Source organism: Halichoerus grypus, chromosome 4 (assembly GCF_964656455.1).
Source record: "Halichoerus grypus chromosome 4, mHalGry1.hap1.1, whole genome shotgun sequence".
NCBI classification, from domain to species: Eukaryota; Metazoa; Chordata; class Mammalia; order Carnivora; family Phocidae; genus Halichoerus; species Halichoerus grypus.
In genome coordinates, this window is record NC_135715.1 from 192,362,952 (window position 1) to 192,382,239 (window position 19,288).

The window sequence follows — 19,288 nt, forward strand, 5'->3', positions numbered from 1 at the left end:
GTGGCAGGCAGCCCCCATACTGGGATGTGTTCACACAATGGTCTCATCCCAAGGGGCCCCGGGGCCCCAAGTCTAGGAGGTCACCTGGGGCTGACGTGAGGACCCCATCTCTTGGAGTCTTGGGCCTGCAGGGCCAGAAATCCTCAGGCCTGGAAGACCCATGCTGCTCTGTCAGCACGGCTGCTCAGTTACTTGTCCCTCCTGCCTGAGGCCTGGTTTCCTCTGTCACGCATCTCACACACGGCTGGACTGGCCCCACCGACATCCGAGTCCACAGCCTTGCAGCTCAGCTCTGGGGCCCCAATGGCCATGGGGTCTGTCTTCTCTCTGGGCAGCCTCTGAGCCATGATCCACCCCCGTCTAATGATCTAATGAACTAGGTGGGGGTGGGCAGCAGGGAGGGCTGCCACATGGCCTGTCACCCCCAGAGCAGGAATGGGGAGCTCCCTGCAAAGTGCAGGCATGCACCCCAGCACCAGGAATCCAAGGCCTAGAGTCTCACACAGGGCCCTCGAAGCCTCTGCCCATCTCCAGGCAGGGTCGGCACAGCCTGCACATTTCTGGAGGCGAGGGGGCAGCAGTTTCATTTGGCTGGGCCTGTTTGGTCCAGGTGAGGTCTGGCCCATCCCACCACCAGGACTCTGGGGGGTCAGGGGTCTGTCAGAGCAGCCTCCCTCTAGACAGGTGTGACTTGAAGACCAATGGGAATGCAGGTTTCCCAGCCTCTCCCCACGCCCCATGTCTGGCTGTGCGTGTAGCCGTGCCCCTGCCCTGAGGTACGCTGGAGGCTCATGAGGTGCTGCAGTGTGGACGCTGGCCGGGGCACAGAACCTTTCCAGGCTGCTTCTCTCCCCTCTCCAGCAGGCCCCAGGACTTGGTTATTTTCAAAGTCCCTTGCATATCAAATACACTATTATTTGTTTAGATTTATTGTTTTCTTTTTTTGAGTGTAGTTGACACATGATGTCACATTAGTTTCAGGTGCACAACGTAAACAATGCTGCAATAAACATGGGGTACATATATCTTTTCAACTTAGTGTTTTCATTTTCTTTGAGTAAATACCCAGTAGTGGAATTACTGGATCATTTCTCACAGAACTAAAATAAATATTACTAAAATTTGTATGGAACCACAAAAGACTCTGAACAGCCAAAGCTGTTCTTTCTTGAGAAAGAACAAAGCCGGAGGCATCACAATCCCAAATTTCAACACTGCTACAAAATTATAGTCATGGGACACCTGGGTGGCTCAATCAGTTAAGTGTCTGCCTTCAGCTCAGGTCATGATCCCAGGGTCCTGGGATTGAGTCCTGCATTGGGCTCCCTGCTCAGTGGGGAGTCTGCTTCTCCTCCCTCTGCCGCTCCCCTCTGCTTGTGTTCTCTCTCCCTCAAATAAATAAATAAGATTTAAAAAAAAAAAGCTGTAGTCATCAAAACAATATGGTACTGGCACCAAAATAGACACATTGATCAATGGAACTGAAAAGAGCCCAGAAATAAACCCTTGCTTATTTGGCCAACTAATCTCGGACAAAACAGGAAAGAATATGCAATGGGGAAAAGACAGTCTCTTCAGCAAATGGTGCTGGGAGAACTGGACAGCTACATGCAAAAGAATGACACTGGGCCACCTTCTCATCTTCTCACACCATACACAAAAACAAATTCAAAATGGATGAAAGACCTAAATGTGGGGCAGGAAACCATAAAACTCCTAGTAGGAGGACAAGCAGTGATTTCTCCAACATTGGACATAGCAACTTCTTTCTAGATGTGTCTCCTGAAGCAACAGAAATAAAAGCAAAAATAAACTACTGGGACTTCATCAAAATAAAAAGCTTTTGCACAGTGGAAGAAACTGTCAACAAAATGAAAAGGGCAGCCTACTGAATGGGAGAAGATATTTACAAATGACATATCTAATAAAGGGTTAGTATCCAAGATATATAAAGAACTTATACAACTCAACACCAAAAAACCCCAAATCATCTGATTAAAGAATGCACAGAGGATGTGAACAGACATTTCTCCAAAGAAGACATCCAGATAGCCAACAGACACATGGAAAGATGCTCAACATCACTGATCATCAGGGAAATGCAAATGGAAACCATGATGAGACACCACCTCACACCTGTCAGGATGGCTAGACTCAACAACACAAGAAACAACAGGTGCTGGCAAGGATGTGGAGAGCAAGGAACCCTCGTGTGCTGCTGGTGGGAATGCAAACTGGTGCCATTTATTTACGTCTAACAGACATTGATTGAGCACCTACTGTGTGGCAGCCACTGCTTGGTTATAAGTTGTCCCTCTAGTGCACAGTCATCCTCAGGTCAGGGGACTGCCTGGACATCCTTGCCACCACCCCTCCTCAAGGGATAATCGTATTGGACTGCAGGGCACTTGCCATTCCCAGGGAATCACATGCCCTCCCCAAAATTACACAAGTGATAAAAAGCCATCAGAGCCATACCTATGAGTAGCTCATTTTCTGACTCGTCAGGGGTAACGATGATTCACACAACACAATGGGCACCTGCAGATCTCACAGAGTGGCTGACCTCCCGTGCTGACCTGAGCTGGATGCAGGAGGTGAAGACAAGGCCTCGAGGTGCTTGTGGGCAAGCTGCTCATTCCCCTTGAGGCTGTGCCTGGGAGGGAGCAAAGGCAGAGCGTGGGGGGGCAGGGTTCAGTCGCCTTTGCCCCTGGCCGAGGCCTTGCTTCTGTGACTGCTCCTCAGTGTCCGTCTTCAGCTTCTTGAGAAACAAGGGGCCTTTTTATCTGAGCACCTCTCCTCAGCACTTTCTCATTCTGGCTCCAGGCAGAATTCACAGCAGTAAGATTTCTAAAATCACTTATGCTGCTTTTTAAAAAATGTGACTTGTTTTGGAAGCGCGCTTAGCCCAGCTGTTTGGTGTTTGTGCAGGAGCTCAGAGGCCTGCCCCCACCCTGGCGGTATCCGGAGTCCTGATAAAGACCAAGGCTGGCGTGGGGCAAACGCTGTCCCTGCCCAGGAGACAGAGGGCCAGGAGAGGAGACAGTCCCTTCAGAGGCACTGACTGCAGTCCTGCAACAGTGGGAGACATGGACAGTTGCTTACTATCCAGTTGCTTCCCAAGCCCCACACCCACATGGTTGGTCACAAGGTCTGGAAAGGGCTCCCTCGTGTTAGCATCCTCACATCCAAGAACCAGTAGCTTTGGATCGCAAGGATTCCCAAACAGTTAACATTAGCAGAATATTCTCCAAAGATCCCATTACAGCCATGGGGTGGTGGCCAACCCTTAGACGCCTTCCCCTTTGTAGAAAGGTGCTTCCCCAACTGCAGGGGTTTGAGTCCTCCCAGGGGGTGGGACCAAGGGTGGGTGCACCAACTGGAGGCCTTCTCAGGGACACAACAGCCAGGAGGGAGGACACCGGGACAGGAACAGCCAGCACCGTCAGAACCCTGTTTCTACCTGGCCAAAGAAGCCCATGGCAGAGGAACCCAGGAGGTGGCCTTGTCCAGGGTCCCAGAGCCCAGGGCAGCTGTCCTCTGCTCGCCCATCCTTCCAGCCTGCCAACAAATCCCTGCTCCCTCTCAAGGGCGCTGGTGCAAAAGCTCCCTCCCGTCCTCACTGAAGAGTCTTCTCCAGGCTTCCAGAGGTCTTCCTCGCCCTCAGCCAGTTCTCCAAGGAGCCAGCAGCCATTCCAGCCCAGCTGTGCCCCACCTTCTCACGTCCCACAACTCGGCTGGCAGCCGGGCCTGGGGTCAGCTGTGGCGTAACTTACACAGCATTTCTAAATGTGGCAGAGATGGGCACACACATCCCTGTGATCAAGGCAATTAGGTATAAGAAGCGAGAATAAGTGTGTTTTTGTCACTATCAATAAAAAATATATTACTAACAATGGCAAGAGTTTTGCCAAACGCGTCAGCACAGGCACAGAAGTAAGCGGAAGCTGCTGTGTGTCCCCTAACGTACTCGCCGCTCCCTGACGGGGCTGGCCAAGGCGCAGCGCGGTGAGCGAGGGGAAGGATGCAAGTTCCGTCTCTGGGCCTCAGTCCCAAGAAGCTGCAGATTCTGTGAAGGCAAAGGGTGGTCTACAGCTCAAATGTTTAACCAGGTCTCACCGCGTGCAACACACACGTGATTACCATCCACAGAGCTGCCTGGACCAGACTAGTCTGGAATTCTAAGGCCCACACAGAGCCCTGTGGGGTCCTCACGCCAGCTCCTCACTGGGGCCCGCTGTGCCATCGAATTCCTGTGCGTCATTCTCCTTGCTTCACCTCACTCCCTCCCTCCTGCTGAAAAGCAGTGATCCAAGAACCAGGGGGCACCTCAGGGACTGAGGGCCTTGTCTGCCGATGAGGAACGGAGGCCCAAGAAGCGAGGTGTTTGGGTAGGGCCCACAGCTCCTCGGTGACACATGACACATGGGTCGCTGCGGGGTCACTGCAGGGCTGAGCCAAGGCCGGCCCCAACACAGTGCAGCACAAGCCTCGCGGGACTCTGTTGTAAACCTCAATGGACGAGGACTGTAGGGTAACCACCAAAGAATTCACCCCAATACTGGTGATCCCCACAGACACCTGGGGCCTGTTCTGGGGAACCCACTTAGGACACAGTAAAAACGTGAATTAAACTAAACCTGAGAAAGTCGCTCTCAGAACGCAGATAGCATGCAGCTCACCTGCGGGGAAGCCTGTCCCTCTGAGTCTCTGACACAGAGGCAGCCCTGAGTCCCAGCCCCGGGGCCGAGCCTCAGAAGAAGGGGCTTCCGACACCACAGAGCACGTCTGTCCCATCTTGGCAGGGACGGTAGGCTGTGACCCTGCTCTCGCTCCGGGCCAGGGAAGCTTGCCACACTAGTCCTCCCAGGGCCTCGGCTGTCGTGCTCTCAGGGCAGGAGCACTGTCCGAATGACGGACTGGAAACCCGCACACCACTCACAAGAACACATCAGACGTGAGGTCTCCTCCAGTTTCGGACTTCATCTGTCTTCAGGCCATCAGGAGTGATACTGTTCAGCGCGTTCTCCCAGGGGAGGTCGGCACGTGCCCTGCTTAACTCTAAAATATGGGGACTGCGGCAGTCCTGTGGCATGGGCGTTTCCTGGTTGAAGAAACACTCTTCGCTTTGAGATCGACATGAAATAGGAATCTTAATTTTTACAGCCATTATCTATTGCTGAGCTGGGCCAAGGAGAAAGACAAAAACACCTTTTTTCCCCTTCCATGTTACATTCCCTTTGGAACGGCACAACATACACATTTCTCAAGAGGAGGGCACCTCTGTCAGGGTCATTGTCTAGCTGTCCTGAGTCTTCAAGCCTCAGATCTCGGGACAGCAGCTGTTCTGGGGCTTACACAGGTGACGCCAGGCCCGATGTGGTGGGGGAAACGTGCCATGAACACCTGCCCACTACAGGAAGGTCTTAACAGAGTGCCACGAGGAGGGCCCCCTATACACCCAGCACTGCTTAGTGATCTAATACGAACACAACTTCACAGGCTGTGAGCCTCATAATTACTCAATACTGAGTTCAGGAAAAAAGCAGTGTATTTGTAAGTTGACAAACGTGTTTCACTCACTATGTCAACACACACATGCACCCACACGTATGCACAGAGGCTTTTAGGCATTGTAATATTTGCTCGAAAATCCAAGAATTAAAATTACCCTGCAAATGATGGCATCGCTTTTTAATTGAAGGACAAAAATTGTTCACATTCAGAGATAAGCGGGCCTCATGCAGATAGTTAAAACCATCCTTCTCTTTCTTGGTTAACCATCTCCTAATTTCAAGTGACATCCACGAGTTCTTTAGGACCATCTGAAACTGTCCTCTGAGGAACTCCGCCACACCACCTCGTAACACACATGACCACACGCACCGCTGGACGGCGTCTCACTGGATATCATCATCATCAAACAGATCTTCAAAATCTACGTAAACGAACAAAACCACATATTAATGGGGCACACAAGGTAAACAACTGAGAAAATAACTTCAAAATATGAATTACACAGTCATTCAAAATAGAGAAAAAGCAGTAAACAATCTAAATAAAGGACTTTTCCCACGACAGACTCGATTTTATCCAGCAGAGGTCATATCGTCCAAAGGGACAGAGTGGTGTAGAAGGCAACTTTAATCTTCTATTTAGGTGACAATCTTAAGAAAATGCGTGGAGGTGGAGGTGACGCAGCCAGAAGGCTGGCGGGCACAAGACCCCATGCAAGCACGAGAATGCAGAGGGCAGGTGGGAGGAAGGTGCTAGAAGAACTGAGCCATGCAAGAATGGCTGTCTTTAAGGGAGTCCAACCGATGGTCATGCTTGAGACAGTCCGAGCCCTTCCCACTGGAAGAAGGGCCACACACTCACAGCATGCTATTTACTGGATGGGTGGCAGTCAGGGTCACTGTGCCCTTCTATTTATTTGTCTATGGCTTTCCTAAACCATCTACCACAGGCATGCCCTGCTCTCATGATGGGGAAAGGAAAACTGAGGGTCTATTCATAGTCCCATGAGTTCAAACTGTGCAGGATAAACAGTGAGCTGGAAGGAGGTGAGTGGAAGGCCCCGGGGGCGTCTCCACATGCTGTCACAGGCCATCAGGGAGGGCGGTGTCCCAACCACCTCTGCTCAGCACTGACGTGGGTGGTCCCACCGCAGCGGGGCTGGGGCTGGCCTGTGGTCCTACAGCTCTGTGCACTTTCTCCCCCAGCCCCCAGCCCCAGCTAACTCCTCACACCCCCCCAACCCCTGAGGTATCACCCCCTCCCCCAAGACACTGCCCTCTGATGTGCTCCTAGAAACAAGGCCACCCACCTCTGCCAGGGCTCTCGCCATGGCTGTCCCTGCGTGCTGCCTTGTCTAACGCTCCCCTACTTTATCAAACACAGTGAGTGAAGAGAGCAAGCCTTGTTCATGGTCTGAACCCCAGTGCCCAGGGGACCAGAGGCCAGAAGCTCTGCTCCATGAGCAAGTAGGACTCAGGAGAAACTCTGTCCAAAGCATTCATGGCTTTCTCACAGCAAGTGGCTTTCTGAACCCGCGGGGCTGCCACAACCTGATGGGGCGGCACGCGCCTCATGAACTCTGTCGGCGGGCAGACCAATGCAGCACGAAGCTCTTCTGTGTTCTTTCCCTTTCCAGCCCTGACCCAGAGGGAGGAAGGCCCCACACTGCTCATGTTGCTCACACTCCCTCAGCAGGGCAGCCCAGGTCCCTCCCAGATGCCCTTTTGGCAGAATTAGAGGGCTATTTTCAGAAACCGCATGAACTCGAACACTAGAACACAGCCAACGGTCTGTAAATCCAGAGGATGCATGGGACGTTGAAGATCATCACACGTGGGAGCAGGCTGGGTGGTGTTAGATATCACCCTGCCCTGCCGGGGTGAGGGCCCCCCAAGGTCACCCCACGTGAGTGAGGGCTTTCACATGGCGGCTCTGGAGACCTTAGGGAAAGGCTGTCCCCATCCTCAAGGCTAGTGGCAGCCCAGATGTCACCTCAGTAGAGTGGCCAGCCTCCCTGGGAAGAAGGCACCTAATTAAGCTGCCTGGCTTCTCTTTTTAGGCAACAACTTGCCGAAAAGATGCCAGATAAGATAACATGGACTCGGGCTCCAGGGGGGATCTGGTACATCAAACCCGGTAGTGTGGCCTCGTAGCATCCCAGCTGCCACCAACTAGCGACAGTTCTTTGTAGTGGCAGGCACTGTGGACGAGAAGGATGACAGAGAGTCTCCTAACAAGACCTGTCTTGCATTCCCGCTCATGATTTGAACCCTTAGTAAGAATCTAATCCATAGGAACAAGGCCTCAGGAAATCAGAAGACAGCAAGAGAAATAGCCCTGTAGCCTGTGGGAAGATGTCGCACAACTTGGTTTTTCCCTGCTTACCATCCATGTTCTTGGGAAGCAGCACGAAAGCTCTTCAGCACGAGTCCTGCTTTCAGAGAAAAGGGCGAGGAAAGCTGGTTGTCACTGCGAAGGGAGCCAAGAGACTAGAACCCAGCAGCACGCAGGAAAGGCAGGAAAACCAGCTGCCTCCTGACAGAAGAGATGAGAAAGCCCGGCGGGGTTCCACACCCATCTCGGGTCACGAGCAACAGACCAGCCCCTGCGACAGGTTCAGTGGGACAAAAGCACGGCTACAGCTCAAGCTCAACTACTGGAATGCAAGACTGGGAGCAATTTTACACCATTTTGTCTCGTAAAACACAGGGCTGACCGCCAGCGTTAACAGCCCGTGCTGTTGTTTTGTACAAACTGCACTGCGCGCTGCGAATGGCACGCATCTGGCTTTCCTGTTCCATGGCCCCAATCAGTCACGCCACAGTCTTCCACCGTGTAACACACAAAAGAAACATTCAGACTAAAACTGGAATCCCCAATCCCAGCATCCTTACCATTAAAAAAGTCTGCATGAACTGCCTTCTCATTGGCTGCCAAGTCCATCAGGAGCCCCGTGCTGCCTCCTGCCTGGGAAGGGAAAGGTGACGTGGTGTCAGTGCTGTTTTCCGGGAGAACAGGGACAGCGCCCTACAGGGCCCACACCACTCCTCGGCAGAGGAAGGCGAGGGATGGAAAGGTGCCCAGGTTGGAGTCAAAATTTAGTTTCAGGCAAAGGAAGCGGATGGGAGAGGCGGCGTTCCAAGGAATTATTTTTAAGGTCTCCTTGGGTCTTACCCTCCTTGATTCCTCCTGCTTTTTAAACAGAATCCTGCTGTTGCCCTGAACACTTCTCTGTAAACCTCGAGCGAGGTCCTAATTCCCTGCAAGACGCTGCCACAGAGGCCCCAAACGTGTGCAAAACCGTGCCAACGATCTCTCTACTCTGGATTGCCCCTGCTTCTTCTGGGAATTACACCATTTTCCTTGGGAAACTGCCCTACTGACCCGGGGCTCTGGTGGGGGTGTCATCACAGCACCTCCCACTGCCACAGCTTACGGTGGCAGTAAAACTATGCGACACCCGAAGCCGGGCAATCTGACGCGTTCAAGATTTGGGGTGTCTGTGAGAATCACACAGGGGTGGTCGGAGCAGAGTCCTCTGCCCACAGGTCCCTGCGGCTGCCCTGACCCCTGACCTTCCAAGGCGGTCTGCTCTGACCTTTCCTGGCTCTGGAGTAGCTGCACGCCTCCCATGTTCCTTTTCATGGTTGCTCTCAGGAACCCAGACCCGAGAAAAGCCCAGGGCTCTGACTCCTCTCTTCTCAAGTTGCCTCCCTTCCCGTGACCACAGCGAGCCATGCAGAGGCCACCGCTCGCTACTACGCCCGGTCTGCCCCCACTTCCATCGCAGGTGCTCCCTTCTTCCAGACCCTCCTCAAGGCTCCTGTGAGCCGCAGTCCACTCTCCCGCCTCCAAACCTAATCCCCAAACTCCAGAGGGACCGGCCAGGAAGCCTTGCGCCCCCCTCCGCCCCCCTCCAGCGACTCCACACCGCCTCTGGCGGTGACTAACGAAGAACGGAGAGGCGGGGTGTGCCTGCTTCGGGAGTGGGGTGCAGAGAGGCCACCTGCCCCAGCACAGCTCCGGCCACTGGACGCTTCGCCCCCCTTCCGGCTGCTCTCCCCGGGCTCGGGCACCTACAGCGCGCGGCTGCACCGCAGGACCTGCCTGCCCTTCACACTCCGCTCCTCCCGGGCGAACACCAGCACGGCCTCGGCACCCGCCCGCCGTCGGCGGCTCTCCCTCCGAAGGCTGCGCCGGGCCACCCCACAGCCGGAGGGCGCTTCTATCGGGCGCCTCCAACTCCCTGTGCACTCGGCGTCTGCAGGCCGCCTCTCCCGGCCACACCGACCTCAGGAGCACAGACACAGGTCGGGCCCCTAGGCTTTGGGGAAGAGAACAGGGGGCCCTGACACCCGGGGCTGGGCTGGGTGCCGCCGGCTCAGAGAACACCAGCAGCGGCCGAGACCGCCCTGCGGCCACGACGCGGTGCGACAAAACGGCGGGACCACCCGCTCACCCCGCATAATCGCCCGAGAGGCCGGGGTCACCGCGCAGAGCCCGTGCTCCCTCCGCATACGACGTATTCCAGGCCCCGGGCAGCACGCGGTCCGCGCAAAGCCCACCCTCCGCCCCACGTCGCCCAGCACAGCTCAAGCCCAGCCTGTCAGCCGTCGCGCTCCCCGGCGGCGACGTCCCGGCCCCGAGGTGGACTGTGGCAGCGAGGCGGGGAGCCCCCGGCGCGCGGGCTGGAGGGCGCCACGGACTCGCCCGGCCGCCGCCTCCCCTCGCCCGCCCCGGGCCTCCTCACCTCGTCCAGGTCCACGTAGGGCCCGGCGCCCTCAGGGAACATCTCGTCTACTGCCGGCTTCATCTCGCCCGCGGGGCCTCCCGCCTCCCCGGCACACTTCCGGCCCGCCTGACGCCTCTTCCGGTGCGCGCTCGGCCGTGGCGTGTCTAGACGCCGGAGGACCTCGGACTCTATGGTTCCCCCGGCACTTGGGGTGCGGCGGGTCCCGGTCTCCCGCCAGCCCGTCAGCGCTCCGGGGAAGCTGCGCAGGGACTCGGGGGTGACTGGCGGCCACAGACAGTTCGGCCCGAAAGGCCTGGCACGCAGGGGGGCCCAAGAGATGCCCGTTACAGAATGTGCGTGGGCAGAAAGAGCCTGGTGGTAGCCGCAGCGGCGGGGTGGGGGCTAGGGGAGCGGGATGAGGAGTACAGACTTCCAGCTATGAAGTGAATGTCTCCGGAAAAAAGATAATAAATAAAATAGTCTGGAGGATGAAGAGTACAGCCTGCAGACTGTAGCCGATGACACTGTAATAACTTTGCACCGGGACAGATTGTGTGCAATTGTTAAATCGCTGTGTTGTACTCCGGAAACTAATATGATATCGTAGGTCAACTATACTTTACAAAAAAGAGTGTGAATGGTCCACGGAGTAAAAAGGCAACCCACGGAATGGGAGGAGATGTTTGCAAATTACACGCATATATGCAGATCTATATATATACACATATACACACTCACTAAAGGGTTAATATCCAGAATTTAGAGAGAACCCCTAAAACTCAACAACAACAAATCCCAATCCAAACGCAGTGACTTGAATACACCTTTCTCTGGAGTAGATAGACGAATGGCCAAGAGGCACATGAGAACATGCTCAACACCACTAAGCATTAGGGAAATGCAAATCAAAACCACCTCACACCCCTTAGAACAGGTGCTATATAAAAACCCAGAGGGAGTGGAAGCGGGGTCTTCATGAAATATTTGCACCCCTGTGTTCAGAGCACTGTTATCCCCAAGAGCTAAAGTGTAGACGCAGCCCGTGTTAATGGACAGCTGAATGGATGAGCGAGATGTGTTCTATAGGTACATAAAAGGGAACACTCTCCAGCCGCAAAAGGAGGGTAATTCTGACAGATGCTACAACATGGATGAAGCGTGAGGACTTTACGCTGAGTGCAATGAGCTGTCACACACATCCCGTATGACCCCGCTGCCACGAGGTCCCTACAGTGGTCAGATTCACAGAGACAGCAGAAGGGCGGGCGCCAGGGGCTGGGGACTGATGGGGAGTCTGTGTTTCATGGGGAAGGAGATTCAGTTGGGGAAGATGAGAAAGTTCTAGGGGTGACGGCTGCACAGCAGTGTGAATGTGCTTGGTGCCACTTAGAAATAGTTACAGCGGTAAATTTTATGTTATATGTATTTTATCATAATTTTTTACAAGTATGTGAATGAGAGAAGGGGATAGGAGGGAGGGAGAAGGAAGGAAAGGGGGGAGGGAGGGAGAGCATGAGATACTTGAGCTAGACTTGTGGAAGTAGGTAGGCTTGGGGGCTGGGCTGTGAGCAAAGTAGAGGTGGGGGGTCAGGGCAGGAAGACAGAGAATGAGCCCAGATTGAGGGGGACAGTGACCCATGTGGGCAGGCAGGGCTCAGGGAGAGGGGAGGAGAGGCTGGGGGTGTGGGTGAGCCTCAGGTGTCACGGTGACATGAATCACCTTGAAGTACCCGAGCGAAAGTCAGACCAGGGAAGCCACGACTCTGTGGCCACCAACAGGCTTCTCTTCTGAGCGGTTTCAAATCACGGGAGCCCCATTCCCAGCCACCGTGGCAGGGATGAGAAGGCAGTGGCCATAGGTGGTGCTTGCTCTTGGTGAGGAGCTCAGTGGTGCAGCGTTGGGGGTGAGGGGCTGAGGGCACGGGGCAGGAAGTGGAGGGTCCCCCACGAGGTCTGCCTGCGGCAGGGGGAGTCAGGAGGGGGTGCACAGAGGAGAACTGAGCCTGTTGGGTGCTGAGGTGAGCAGGGAGGGCCGCAGCCAGGTCTGAGTCCTGACCAGGAGTGGAATGCCCCAGGGGCTGCGAGCTCAGCAGGTAGGGGGTTGGCCGAGGGTGGCCCCGGGTGGGGGTTCTTCCTCTGAGAAGAGAAGGACAGAAGTGAGGCCTTTTAAGAACGTAAATGCAGCTGGGTGTCCCTGGGGCAGCTGTGGGCTGCTGATGCCCGAGCCCGAGGAAGGGGTCTGGCCAGGGCACCACGTGCTCTTCCCCGGAACGAGCCTGGATTTTGCTCCTCCCCAGCAGCCTGCAGAGAGGGGGGTACAGCCATGGTTCTTTAACGCGCGCCCTAACAGGCAGCGTGACAGTCCGAGGGGAATATGACCGTGCACACACTCGAATTGACGTGCTAGTGAACAACATGGAAATCCCGCTGTAAAGTGAGTCTGTTGTCTGGTATGTTTGGTCGAGTCCAGCTGTCCCCAGTGGGAACTTGAAGACCCATCCTCTCGCCTGGCTATCCTGTGAATCCGGACTTTTGTGCTGTTGAGGTTAGTTTAGAGAAGCCAAATTCACACTAGCTCAAGGTGGGGGAAGAAAGAGATGAAGAAGGTAGTGGCTTTTCCTAGAGCCACCGGCCAGGCCTCCTCTGCAGAATGTCCCCTGGGGCACCAGCAGTGGTGGCAGGAAGCGTGGCTGGAGTGGGAGGGACAACCACGGGAGGCCGTCCTGCTGTCCTGGGCACCTACCTCCCTCCAGCACCCTCCCCACCCGGCTGGGTGGCTGTGCCCTGGCCTAGGAGAGTTTCCTCTCCACCTATATTTAAATACTCAGTGTTTCCCATTATTTTACTTCAAAAGAGAAGCTGGCTATAGCCCATTAGAGCAATTTCCTCTCATCCGGTGGAAGGTGACCAGCAGGGTCTGGGGCTTGTAAGCTTGTACGCTTGCCCGTGGGGGGGGCTCACCGCCTGCGCGGTAGCCGGCCCAGTGCCACAGGATGGTCCCAGAGACACCGTGCACATGGCCTGCCGGGCCTTCCCTCCCTCCAGAGCACCCAGGGGAGGTAGCCCCATTCCCCCCACAGGCCCTGAGGCTGCCGTGCTGGCACCCAGGTTTCGGGGGCCCTCCCCTTACAGACAGAGAGCACCCAGGCCCTGGCCCTTCCTCACAGGCTGGGTTCCTGCTGCGCTGGTGTGAACGGCCCTCAGGAGTACACTGCAGGGAGCGGGGACGGGCAGGGCCCCCAGCCCAGGGGTGGCCGCTGGGGGTCCGGCTGCCGCTGGCCTCCGTGGCTGAGGGCAGGGGCTTTGGGGTGTGGCTGCCTGGATCTGGGTCCCGTCAATAAGCCAGGCAGTGCCCTGGTGTCTGTTTGCCTCAGTTTCCCCCCTGCACTCCGGGGCACCTACAGCACCCCCCCCCCGAGGGGCTGTGAGCTTAGGTAAGAGGGTGACACGTACGGCAGGTCCTGAGTGAGAGTTGTGGTTCATTTGTCAAATAAGAAAGGAAACGTGGCCTGACTGGGGCTTTCTTGAAAGAAAACCAGAAGCATTTGTGCGTCTTAAGTCAGGAATTTATTGAGCATGAGGCTAGGGATCCAGGCTGGTGCTCAGTCCTGCTGGTAGGGGACATGGAAGCCCAGCGTGGTCCCCAGGGGGAAGTGAGCGAAGAAGGTGCGGGCCATATCCTCAAGCTGGGGGTAGGCCCCCAGGGTCTGGAAGTACTGCACGTAGTTCCAGAAGTCAGAGGTGGAGAAAGGCCAGTAGGGCATGGCGGGCAGCTCAGCGTAGGGGTCTGAAAGACACAGCCACTGGCCTCAGGCGCTGTCCCCACTGGTCCTGCCCTGAAGCTGCCCCTCCGTGATGCCGCCGGGCAGGTGGATGGTGCCCAGCAGTGCAGCGGCTGCAGGCAGTGAAGGGGCCCTCCCAGCTGGGAGCCGAGACCTGGGACACCCCTGGTCCTCCGTGGAGGTATCCCGGAGCCTTGTCATCTGGGTGATGTCCCTCTCGGGACTCCTGGTCTGGGGAACAGCTCAGGGAGAGGAGAGGGGGGAGAGGGAGAGGCCAGGGAGGGGGAAATCTGGCCCCTGTCATGGAGATGCTGGGCAGGGAGGGTGTGGGGGCATCCTGGTGGGATTTCAGAGGAGACCACAGCCCACAGCCCCAGAGTCCAGACGCCACTGCACTGAGGTAGGACTCGGGTGGGAGGGCCGTGGGGTGAGTCCAGGCTGAGGGTGAGAATGCCAAGCCTCAGGGGCTCAGAGAGTCCCTCCTGCCCTGTGTGTCTCCAGGTGGCTGGAGGTCAGGGCCCAGGGAAGAGGCTCGTGTCCCTCTGCTTGCATAGCTTGTCCTTGAGCTGACCCAGGGTTCCTGCTTCATTTGCTCAGGATAAGAAGCCAGCTCCCACCCGGCTCCCTCTTCCGACCCCATCCCACCCAAACACACACAAGAAAAGAACAAGAGGGCAATACAGTACCTCCCTCCTCCTCCTCCTGCACTGGCTTGGCCCCTGCAGAGGAAGAGCAGGGCAGTCACTCCGGAGAGCCCCTCAGGGCAGGCCCCCCCACACACACACACAGCCCCACACACCAGCTGCCTAAGCGGCCAGGGAGACAGCAGGAGGGACAGAGCCGCCACTCACCCGCCAGAGGTCCCAGCAGGACGCAGAGGGCCAGCCCTCGCACCAAGCAGGCCTTCATCTCCCCGAGGCAGGCCCTCCACCAGCTGACGAAGGTCCGGTCCACCTGCAGCGGGAGGGACCCAGGGGGTGGGACCAGCCTCTCCCCACCACCCCCACCCCCGGCAACTCCCTGGAAAGCAGCTCTGGTAACCAGACAAGCTCCCAGGGTTTTCATAGCAGTTTCCGTTTCACCTGTCAGCTGGCCGTTCCTAATTGGAGGCGGCGACCCTGCGTCTGCCCCTCCGGAGGTTGCCTCCCACTCCGGGTGCTCAGCTGGTGCAGCCGGGATGGGCCTCTGCTGCCAGCCCGCAGGCTCCTCTTTATAAAAGGCTGGGGGCAAGGAGGCGGACGTCACCTTCCTGAGCCGTCAAGCTGAATATTTTATCCCCGGCCCGAGGACTGAGGGCTTCTTGCCAGCAGCAGGACCTTGAACGTCCACTCGTGGGAATCTGATCCAAGGAGCAAACTGGGAGGAAAACACCTCTGCACAGGCCACGACTGGGATTTTTAGGACTGAATTCAACACCAGTGCTCAAGATAAACACAAATTCCTCTGCACCGGGAGAGAAAGACATTCTAAGTCTGACATTGGGGCGGAGATGCCCCCTTCCAGGAACAAGGTAATTGCAGAGCTGCCTCTGGGGGGCCCTCGGGGAGCCACAAGCAGCCACGGATCAGCACCCCTGGGGACAGGACACCGTTGGGCAGAGGCCATGCAGGAAGTGTGGGTATCCAGCCCCACCGCACACCTGCAGACCAGAGCTTCCCTGCTTGTGCGCAGTGATTAAGCGTGTCGTCGGGAAGGCAGCCGTCCCAGCCGCAGGGAGGCCATGGACAACACCTTAGGGGCTCTGTGGGTCAGCTCTGATTAAACCTCAGGGCTGCAACTGAAGATGGCCACGCCTCGTGGCCCTACCCACTGAACCCAGCTGCGGTGCCGTGCCGAGTGGCGGAGAGCAGGTCAAACAACACACATCTGGTCTCCCCAAGCCTTTGGGCACCTGCTTGGACCGGGGACCGAAAGGGCTGGCATCTCAGCCTCGTGCATGGGCAAGTTTTGCACAAACACAAATGGTTAGAGCCACTCCTCGTCACTCTGCGAATCCAGAGTCTCTGCCAAGTGGGCCCAGGCCAGCACTTAGTACCATCTCCACCTGAGCCACCCCAATATGTTCCCTGGGTTTCGGGTGACACCAGTGGTCATACGTGGAGCCTCCCAGGGCACGCTGCATGCCTCACCTTCTCAGTCACAGCTGCGCCTCAGGGTCTGGTCACAGACCTGGAAGCAGAGTCACGGGTGGGGGCCGGGTCCCGAGGAGAATCAGCAGCCCCCCACAGACAACTACTCTGGGGGGACCACAGGTTCTCCAGGAAGGGAGACTATCCCGCCAGAGGGGGAGGAAGGGCGCTTCCTGGACAATTTAGGGGCTCAGGTCCCCACCTTCTTCAGAATCTCCCCACATGTCCCCATCCAAGTGACGAGACCCCTTCTTGCCCAACAATACCCTACCCTTCGTAAAAAATGGCTCAAGAGCCCAGAAACTCAACTTGCCTTGTGATGCAACCACCCACCAGATTAGACCTTGGGTTTTATTTTCAGAAATCTGGACTCCGTGCCTGCAATAGATAACAAATTCTTTTAGGGCAGTTGTGTCAGGGTCCCCAGGACCACCCGGCTCGGTGACTCACTAGGGCCCCCCCAAACTCAGCAGAGGCCGTGCCCCCAGCTGGGATTCACAACAGAGAAATGGTGCAACGCACAGGAAGGGAGAAGTCGGGGGACCGGGGCTGAGCTTCCGAGGCCCCTCCCCCTGGAGTTACACAGGCCACCACCAGGCGTGACGACGTGTGAGGTGCTGTCTTCAGGGGAGCCCGGGAGAGACGCAGCGCCCAGGGTTTTTATCGGGGGCTGGGCCCGGGGCACCCCTGCCTGCTGTCGATTCGGGGCACCCAGGAGGAAGCGGGTGCTCAGCATGAACCACGCTGCACAGAGGCGTGGGGGCAGCGAGGTCCTCTCATCCATGAGGGTGCCGGGAACTGTCCGGGGAACTCCCGCCGAGGGCCCCCCAGGAGGGCAGTGGGGCCTGCTTGTTGACCCTCTTCTGCACAACACAGAAGATTTCTGGTTCTTTATCTGCTCCCTGAGCTGGGAATTTTAAGCTCTGCACTCATAATTTTCTTCGTTTTCCGGCACACTTAGAAACTACCAACAAATCCCACAGCCCTTACTGTTTATTTCCACTGAGTGGTCTGTGGCATCAGCCACCTGGTCACCTGGAGCCTGGCCTTCTGCAGCCCCTTGGCTCCACGGACTGCACGGCAGGCCGGAGACCCGATTCCCGAGTCCATCCTAAACCGCACCCCCTGGGCCCACTTCTGGCTCCAGCATTCTGCCCAACACGGCCCCTGGGGGTGCTGGGGGACCCGGGGCTATTGTAGAGCTGGACCTGATACAGCGTGGGGGGCTGAGGACGTGAAGGTTGGTGGGTGAGTGGGAAACACCCTGCCCTCCGCGTGGCCCACGTGTCTGTGGGGGCTGAGACCACCGTGTTCGGCGGCAGCCTTGCAGAGCTGGACAGTGCATGGACGGCACTGAGGACCTGCTGGACGGACCTGCTGCTGTCCATCTCCACACCAGAGGGCAATGGCTCATTGTCCATCACCTACAGCTCCGTGTCCGAAGATGATGTGCAATTAATCATTCCTATAATGTTAGGAAAAAGGAAATAAAATCACATGTACTGTATCTTTATAACTATTTTCTTAATAATAAAAAAATACCTATGTAGACTAAACATCTGCCCTCGGCTGAGGTCATGATCCTAAGGGTCCTGGGATTGAGTCCCGTGTAGGGCTCTCTGCTCAGTGGGGAGCCTGCTTCTCCCTCTCCCTCTGTGCTCTCTTCCTCTCCCTCTGTGCTCTCTCTCTCAAATAAATAAATAACATCTAGAAAAAAAAAATACCTAGAAAAAATCTACAAGTAATGAGCAGGGATGGTGTTGGGTGGCAGAGCTATGGGTGTGTTTTCTTTCTTCTTTCTGGATATACATATTTTCCTTAATTTATTACTTTTATGAAGGGGGAAACTTTGAAAACCACCACCAAAACTCTGTGTTACTTAGCATCCTGATCCACTGTCCTGGGTCAACCACTCAGGTCCTCCACAACCACATTGCCACCCCCATGTCCACCCCCACACCTTTTCTCTCTTCCTGAGTACTTCAAGCCACTCTCCCTTGCTGGCCTGTACACAGACCTTCCCTGGACCCACCTGGAGAACCCCACCTGGAGGGCCCCACCTGGAGGATCCCACCTGGAGGGCCCCACCTGGAGGACCCCACCTGGAGAACCCCACCTGGAGGGCCCCACCTGGAGGGCCCCACCTTGGAGGCCAACTCCTCTGCCCGCAGAGAAGGGCCCCCTCCCCCCTCCCCCGGCAGCCCTCCCACAGTGCCGCTCACTGGGGCTCTGCACAGCCAGCCTCGTATTGGCATATTGCTGTTGCTCAGTGGGGTCCCTAGAGCAACGGTCCTCACATGACATACACATCGCCCAGGGATCCTGTTAAATGCAGGTGCTGATCCAGCAGGTTGGGGGAGAGCCCGGGAATCTGCATTCCTAACAAGCTCCCGAGAGATGCCCATGCTGCTGGCCCCCAGAGCACATTTAGGGTCTCGAGGCATGAGCGGGTTCTCGACCTGGGAGTGTCAGAATCGCCTGTAGGGCACACGTGAGCAGCTGGCTGGGCCCCACCTCTCAGAGTCCTGCCTCACAGCTCGGGGCCAGCCTGGGACTCTGCACATCTGCCATGTTACCAAGGTGCTAAGCAGGTTCGGGGCCAGCTGTGGGAGCCACTGTCTAAAGCAGAGGTTCTTAACGCTGACTGCACGTCAGAACCACCTGCAGAGCTGCTCAGTAGCTGGGATTTCAGCCCCCAGTCTCCAGAGGCCGGATGCTATTATACCGGGTCCAGGTGCGGCCTGGGCCCCTGCTCCCCCAGCCCCTGCCCTTGCCCTGCACAGGATTCTCCCTGTGGATGCATCAGAGGCCTCCAAAGGTCCCACCTGCCTGTAGTGAGAAGCTCTGCTTGCACAAGATGGGCCTTGGTGGACACAGTGGACAAGGTCTACCTCCAGGCTAACTCGGCTAAGGGGCGCTGCGGCCTCTGCCAGCAGTGTTGGCGGGGAGCAAGCCAAGTGGCTGGCTTGGGAGCCTTCTGTCCCCTGTCCTCACCTGAACCAGGTGGAGCCTAGGGCGCGTCCCGCCCAGCCAGCGCAGCAGAGGCTCCTGTTAGGAGGCCTTGGGGCGCCCTCTGCCGTCTGACTCAGGAACACCAGCGTGGCCTCTCGCCGAGGTCACTGAGAGCG

General features: G+C 56.6%; 2 protein-coding genes across 3 annotated transcripts; both read right to left on the reverse strand.

The window, feature by feature from the left end:
* Nucleotides 1–5,679: 5,679 nt before the first annotated feature.
* Nucleotides 5,680–10,421, reverse strand: COPS9 (COP9 signalosome subunit 9). The gene is made up of 3 exons (XM_036117620.2): nucleotides 10,268–10,421; nucleotides 8,412–8,484; nucleotides 5,680–5,938 (listed from the first exon to the last, which is right to left on the reverse strand). The coding sequence occupies exons 1-3, from the start codon at nucleotides 10,328–10,330 to the stop codon at nucleotides 5,901–5,903; spliced, it is 174 nt and encodes a 57-aa protein (XP_035973513.1). The 5' UTR covers nucleotides 10,331–10,421; the 3' UTR covers nucleotides 5,680–5,900.
* Nucleotides 10,422–13,793: 3,372 nt separating this feature from the next.
* Nucleotides 13,794–15,386, reverse strand: OTOS (otospiralin). Of its 2 annotated transcripts, XM_036117617.2 has the most exons (4): nucleotides 15,114–15,386; nucleotides 14,883–14,985; nucleotides 14,718–14,750; nucleotides 13,794–14,036 (listed from the first exon to the last, which is right to left on the reverse strand). In XM_036117617.2, exons 2-4 carry the CDS (start codon nucleotides 14,938–14,940, stop codon nucleotides 13,852–13,854), a joined length of 276 nt encoding a protein of 91 aa, XP_035973510.1. In that variant the 5' UTR covers nucleotides 14,941–14,985; nucleotides 15,114–15,386; the 3' UTR covers nucleotides 13,794–13,851. The 2 variants fall into 2 exon arrangements, with proteins under 2 accessions (XP_035973510.1, XP_077926140.1); XM_078070014.1 differs by lacking the exon at nucleotides 15,114–15,386 and having other exon boundaries at nucleotides 14,883–15,103.
* Between the last annotated feature and the right edge of the window lie 3,902 nt (nucleotides 15,387–19,288).